General features: G+C 30.5%; 1 protein-coding gene across 1 annotated transcript; it reads right to left on the bottom strand.

The window, feature by feature from the left end:
* Nucleotides 1–6316: 6316 nt before the first annotated feature.
* LOC124374406 lies at nt 6317–7246 on the bottom strand. The gene has a single exon (XM_046832623.1). It carries the CDS (start codon nt 7244–7246, stop codon nt 6317–6319), a length of 930 nt encoding a protein of 309 aa, XP_046688579.1.
* Between the last annotated feature and the right edge of the window lie 523 nt (nt 7247–7769).

Genomic DNA, 7769 nt, shown 5'->3' with positions numbered 1-7769 from the left:
GTGTTCAATGCGAGAAATGTGTATGAATGGGCACTTTGTGCTCTACACAAGAGGTGTTTGTGAAGTAGGAATGGTGTTAGGGAATGCACGAACATGAGCTGGGTTACATAAATATTTTGATCTTGTTATGTAAGCCCCTACAGTTTGTTTTGGATTTAAACAGGGTTATCATAGTTCTTATTAATTGAAACAACCCTTTACTTAACTCTTTAATCCTAATTATATAGTAGTATGGGTTGTCTCAAACATTCCCAATGTTCAAAATTTGTGTTTTTTTGTCCACTCCATGTTTTCGAATAAAGAATACATTATCACGAGGTTATACATATGATTAATGTTCTAAACTAAGGTTTGAAAGGTAAAAAAATATGTAACTCATAAACGCTACAGTTTAGATACCACAATTAATATATCTATGTAGTAAACAATAACATTTCGAACTGTTAGATAACGTACCGCGATATACTTTTAGTTAATTATACAGATTCGTAGCTGTCGGTAAGGCTTATCCTTAAATTCTCGTGAATATTTAAAGACAATTTTAATTTATTTTTTACCTATAAATATTAATATTTATTTTCAATCCTTGCCATTTATTTAGACAGACAAACTAAGATAATCTGCTATGTTGTTACATGTACTACTTAATATAATTAAACATCTAATAACACTTTGTAACGACAACTCACGTTTAAAGTGACCAAATTTTCTACTGAATGTTTTACAATGTATCATAACCGTAAAGTTAGTTAGGCTGCTTTAAGTTATTACAAGAAGACACCTGTAACTAAACAAGTTTATTGCTCTTACATGTAATCTTTAAATAAAAACGTATGTGGATCACTTTACGCACAAATTACGTCAGAACATACTGGGAATGTTGTTAACCGTGACTAACTCTCCACATCAAATGGTAATCTTCAGGGAACATGCATGAAATATTAAACACAATGAACGAGTCCCTAATTGAATACAGTGAGCTTCGGCGTTGTTTTGGATCATAATAACTAACTACAAAGCTTCATAATTATGCATTACCCACCTAAATAAATACGACATGAATTTCCAATTGAATATATTTACTTATAAAAAGGCATAGTTCTGATTGATCTTTATGCCCACTTATTACCAACATTCCAACTTACATTTTACCTATGAATACATTACGTACATTACGTTAGATATAAGTATTGTATAAGTACAAAAATATTATTTATATTTCAACAAACAAATATTACTTAAAGTTAATGGTTAACAATTAATATAATTGATGTTGAATTTGCTTTACATAACAATAATATCAATAGAAATATTTTGTCACGACAAATATAATTATATTGGACGTTATTGAGCATTTAAATATTGAGTGTAACTCTGTATTTTCGAAGATGTGGTCAGTGTCAAGTTGAATATATAACTTGGTCGAAATGCGTTAATTTGAGGAAACTACTGAAGCAACGTTAACTTTTAAGGTGAGTTACAGGTCATGTCTGAGTTATATATAACTTAATATATATATATATATATATATATATATATATATATATATATATATATATATATTGAATTGAATTGAATTGGTTTATTTCCAAAAGCTTACATTTCAATGGCCCCGCTAAGTACAACACTTATCAGCGGGGTCCAAATTAAACTATCTTAACTAAACCATACAATGTATTTATTAAATTACGTATCAAAATTGGCATTCATTACTTTGTTAAAGTTTACAAGCACGAGTAACAGCATACAGGTTTGTTTTATTTTATCTTTACATTTCAAACTATTACCACTGATAAAACCGGTCTCTTAACTCTTAAAATTAAGTTCATGTTCCTAACTAACAAATTTGCACTGGTCATATAATGTGATTGGATTGTATAATTTACATTCAGAAGCAGTCGATGTCCTTACCCAATTCCAATCGGTATGAGACAAGAATAAATACCCCCTCCCATCAGGCGTTCCTTGTTCCTTGTTCCGCCACTACCAGTGTTTATTTCTGCAACTGCAATGCACGTGCAAAATCTAGGATGAATTTTGCTCTAATTATTAAAGTTCATTTTAGATGATTATCAATAAATAAATAACTGTGTTAATTTATTTCACCCATGTGTAGCATTTACAGCATTTAAAATATATGTCAATGTGTCTGTTTGCCTATTCAGTCTGTGATATGTGTTTGTGTTATCCCTGTGCTAACCTAATTGTGTTTTGTGTTATTGTGTATGTGTTATTTCATTGTGTTTTGACGCATTTATATATTGATAATAATTCATTTTCCTACTCCTTCCAAAATGTAAGTTATTTCATATTGCATATTGTTTAGTCGTATCTAACGAATTTCCATTCCCTAAACTCTCTTACTGCAGTACAGTATGCGGCCACCACAACAACCTGCAGCTCCTCCCCTCTTTAGTCTAGGCTTTCATACCAATGGCAAACCCTAGCAAACGGTTTATTATTGTATAGATAAAATTCATGTGTTATATTTGGCATGTGTTTGTATTAAAAAAAGCAATAAATTAATAAATAATAATAAGTAATTTAAACTAATAAACTTTAACAAAACCAACTTATATATCAACAACAACAACAACAAAAACTATAGGCTATGCTTTATAAATATATCTGTAAAATTTTCTTAACAACAATCCCATCATCACATCAAAACATTTTAAACACAAACAACTGACAACATTATGTCAGAATTTGCAACAAAAATATACTGTTTACTCTGTATCTGATTTTATCTATAATAGGGCAACCAGATCCACCATAGATTCATGAAGCTTAATCAGGTTACATAAATAATTAAAAACTATTAAGCTAGACTATAACACAATAAATAACATATTATAATAACTATATATACTAGGCCTATATGTTTATCACATATAACACAATCTAATAATGTTTATTCATAATATTCAAAAGCATAACAAAACTATAAAAAATATAACATGGACCACAATAACAGATTAATATACACTATATGTTTATCACAGCAATAACCAAAATCAACAACAGACTCCAAACAAGAACATTACAATAACAAAACTAAACTATAAAAAATAACAATATTATGGTATAAGTTAACAACAAGTTAATATAGGCTATATATTTATCACAGCAACAATCATTAAACAACAGTAAATTTCCACAATAACATTAAAATAATAACATACATACATACCCTACATACTCACAAATTCTTCTTTACTAATAAACATAATAAGTTAATAATATCTAGAAATGTTTATACAGATCTATATTCTAAATTTATAACTCTTCCATTAACCACCTGTAAACAAGTTTTTTAAACTTACAATAATTATGTTCATTAAAAATATAATTTGGTAGACTGTTAAATAGGCAAAGAACAATATATTTTGCCAATCTTTTACGAAAAGTATTTGTTATTCTATAAACTTTAAATTTTTCAATATTTCTTAAAGCTATAGAAGTGTTCTTGCTGTTTGAAATTTTATATTTATTGTCTGCAAAATAATATACAAGGATGCTATACTTGTAATAACCCTTTGGTGTCAAGCTATTGGCTTGTATATACAACTGTTTTTCTGTAATACCATTAGCTCTGCCATTCAACATCATATCCAGACATTTCTTTTGAAGGCTTTGTATCTTATTGAGGTGGTTGTCTGCAGCTGTTCCATATGCAATTATTCCATATCTAACAATTGACTCCACTAACGCCTTGTATACTGAAGTCTTGCTTTCAATATTCAATATATTTTTTAATCTATAAAATACAGCAACACACGAGCAAATCTTTTTCTGGATTTTCTCAATGTGGTATTTCCATGTTAAACCATTATCTATTGTTATCCCAAGATAATCATAGGTACATACTAATTTTATTATGTCACAATCACATGAAGTGAGGTATAAACTTGTGTGTAGTTGCTCACACATACATGTGTGGTATTTTAAAACAGGCTCATTTCCTACTTTTTTATTTCTTAAGTGAATATTCATCATAACAGTCTTTTTTGGATTTATAACAAGTTCCATATTATGCAACCATTTATTTATTTCATTAAAACCGTTTTGAAGCATTGCTTGGGCAGTTACCAGATCCATATGAGATGCTACCAGAAGGATGTCATCTGCATATGCCCACACCTTTACATAATTAGTTACATTAAAAATATTATTTATATAGATATTAAACAGTAATGGACCAAGGTTACTACCTTGTGGTACACCACAGTTGCTTAGCTTATATTCACTATAAGTGTTTACTATTTTTACTCTGTAACCTCTGTTTTGTAAATATGATTTGAACCAGTTTAAGTTTACTCCAACAACACCAATGTTCTCCAGGACTACTAACATCTTATTATGATTGATGGTATCAAATGCCTTTGATAGATCCAAAAATAAAGCCAATACATAACACCCTTTTTCTAACTGTTCATTTACATAGTTAGTAAAGTCCTTCAAAAGAAGTTCAGTTCCCTTACCCTTTTGAAAAGCATATTGATTCTCATTAATAATGTGACATTGATTCAAGAACCCATTTAACTTATTCACAACAAATTGTTCATATATCTTTTCTATACTGGGAAGCAATGACACTGGCCAATAATTCTCATAAATTTCTCTAGAGCCCTTTTTATATATAGGTCTCACTATTGAAGTCTTAAGACACTCAGGGAATATTCCTTCACTCAAAGACAAATTTATTGCTCTCGCCAATGCAGGTCCAAGTGAATGTGAGAGTATTTTTAAATCATTTTGTCTTATTAAATCTATACCTGGAGGCTTATTTTCATTCACTGATTGTATAAGATTTATGATTTCTCTAGCTGTAGCCCTAGGGATATAAAGGTTTTCTCTTAGATTATTTTCTCTTATTAGTTCTTTAACTGTATTGCATCTATGAACAGCCTGTGTAACTCCCACGTCAAAATGAGTTGCAAATTCATTTGTAATACTACCAATTGCTTGTTTCATCGAATTAATAATCAGCAAATCGGTATTTTTGTCTTTCGTTCTTCCTAATAAATTATTTATGCCTTTCCACATTTTCTTATATCATTCCTTACATTTGAGAAGTAAGTTTTGTAGTATACATTTTTTCTGTTTCTAATTTCATATGTAACCCTATTTCTAAAGAATGTATAATTATTTCTATGCCTAGCATTTGTCGGATCCGATTTCCATGTTTTAAACAATCTATCCCTTTCTTTGGTCAAATCCCTCAAATAATCCGTCATCCACTATTTTTCAATCCTTCTACGTGTATTGTGTTCTTGTACTTTTTTATTATTATACTTGTTAAATTTACAATTTTCATATGTTTTTTTAAATTGGTTAACTATAAATTCAAATGCTCTATTGGTATTATCTACAGGCATATGATCCCAATTAATATTCTGTAGTGCTATTTTTAACTTAGACTCGTCATATGTTATTTTACCTTCATTTAAATCTAAGCACTGGATATCTGATTTCATTTTAAGGGACAGCTTAACACCAATAGGATAATGATCAGAAATTTTAGTCTTTAGCACACAACCAAGAATTTCATTAAAATTAAAAACGTCTCTCATGTACAAGTGATCAATGCAAGATCTGGTCACCCTACCTGCCTTGATTTCCTCTCTAGTAAAATCATCAATAACTCTAACAAGACCTTTAGATACTAACATTGTTTCATAATCTTGAGCTATAATTTCGGTATTTTCTATAATGTTGATATTAGTATCTCCCAAAAATACCACACTTCCTACAGAAAAATACTGTCTCAAAATATCATCAATTTCTGTCACGAAATATCTAGTTGAAAACCCTGTACTTGTAGGAGGAGGCCTATAAATAGCTATAATATGTATTATACATTTTTGTTTAAGTAGTAAATATTCTAGTTTACCAGCTATGCATTCAAATGAATCTACCCTTAGCTTCAACTGACTGAAAGTAAACATTTCTGACTTATAAAATAGTACTAAGCCTCCTCCTCTTCTACCTTCCCTACATGAAACAACTTTCGAGAATCCATATAAATTGTACCCAACAATTTCGTCACATGAGCAAGCTATCTCTGACAGAACTATGACATCCAATCTATGAATGAATTTTTGCAACTGAATGTTCAAGGCATCCCAGTTTTTTTTTATTGACCTTATATTTAAATGGAAAACTCTTATTTCAAGATCCTCAGAAATATGAGAAAACCAACTGTATATATCACTGTAATTTTCAAACCTGACATTTTTATCTAGATCTGTTTGAAGACCATCCATAATTTTGTGATGTATTACTAAAATAATATAGGCTAACCTAAGAATCCTTATACACCAATTTTCTTTATGTCATCTAAGCTTCTGATTACAATTACATTTTCACTTCCTTCACCTCTTTTTACAAATACCTTCCCATTTTTAAACCATACATACTTATAGTTATAGATTTTAGCTCTTGCCTTGGTGTCTCTCAGCAGATTCTTGTAGTAGAGTGATAGGTTTTCATTGAAGAACACCTGTTTACCCGTATCCCGATCCGAAAGTCGTGATTTCTTCCCTGCTTGAAGCCATTTATCCCGCACTTGGCTGGAAAAGAACTGTACCATTATAGCAGGAGGATTTCCATCTTTCCTTTTCTGAAGCCTGTGAAGCCTATGGATTTCCTCCGGTACAAAGGGAACGTTAATAGTCTTACCTAATTCCTTCACAACTTCATATGTATCTTCTTCTTCGACCTTGGGACCCCTCACAGGCACTCCATGAATCTCCAGGTTCACTCTTCTACCATATTGTTCCATTTCGTTGACCCTACTCAGTAGGTCCTTTACAGTAGCATCACTAACCTGCTGCTTTGCCTTGACTTCCTTCAGCTCAACTTTTAAGTCTTTATTTTCCTGACGAAGCAATTTAATTTCACTTAAAATGTCATCATATTTTCCGGATAAGAATTCCAACGTATCCTTAATTTGGTTTACTGCCGGAATGAGTGCCAGTAGGCTATCTATCTTGGTCGTAACTTCATGAGATAATATTTCATCCTCTTGAGTCTGACTAGAGGTTCTTTCTTTGGACATACAAGATACACAACTCCATTTTCCTTGTCCAGCCTTCCCCAGACTTTTCCATGACTGCGCCTTCATGCTACAATTATCAAAATGATATCTTGACTGACATAACCTGCAAAGTGCATACTCTCCATCTAGAGGGATATCTTCTTTACATTTGCCACATTTTACACCATCACCATTACTCGGCATTGTAAACTATATCTTTACAAGTACATAGATTTACCACAAATTAGTTGTATGCAATACGATAAATAATGTTAAAAACACGAAAAATAACAGAGCGAGATTTCCACTGAAACACAGCTCACCAGTGCCTGGTTAAGTTATATATATATATAACTTAATATATATATATATATATATATATATATATATATATATATATATATTGTAGTATATATTATATTAGTACTAGTAATTAATATATTGCATTTTTATATTAATTTTAATACTTGCACACAAATTTTAGGGTGGAAAAATTAAAGCTAAAGACATATAGTAATATTTTTTATTACACTTTAAACAATCCGGATATGAGGGATAGTCATTGAACAGTTTTTGGTAACTGCATTTTGCAACCCTGAAATCTGAGACAACCACCTCTTTTATAATTATCTGCTAAATATATGGAATTCGTTTCCGGCTTTCTATGTTATTATATTAATGAGATATACATACTTCAGTAACAATCTGAAATATTTTAGGCCAGCGT

The sequence above is a fragment of the Homalodisca vitripennis genome, unplaced genomic scaffold (genome assembly GCF_021130785.1).
Source record: "Homalodisca vitripennis isolate AUS2020 unplaced genomic scaffold, UT_GWSS_2.1 ScUCBcl_8180;HRSCAF=16185, whole genome shotgun sequence".
In the NCBI taxonomy this organism is placed as follows: Eukaryota; Metazoa; Arthropoda; class Insecta; order Hemiptera; family Cicadellidae; genus Homalodisca; species Homalodisca vitripennis.
Note: the sequence above shows the minus strand (reverse complement) of the source record. Positions and strands in the feature narration are given on the sequence as shown.

Coding starts and splice junctions, on each gene's coding strand:
- LOC124374406 (XM_046832623.1), bottom strand. CDS start 7,246: ATGCCGAGTAATGGTGATGGTGTAAAATGTGGCAAATGTAAAGAAGAT.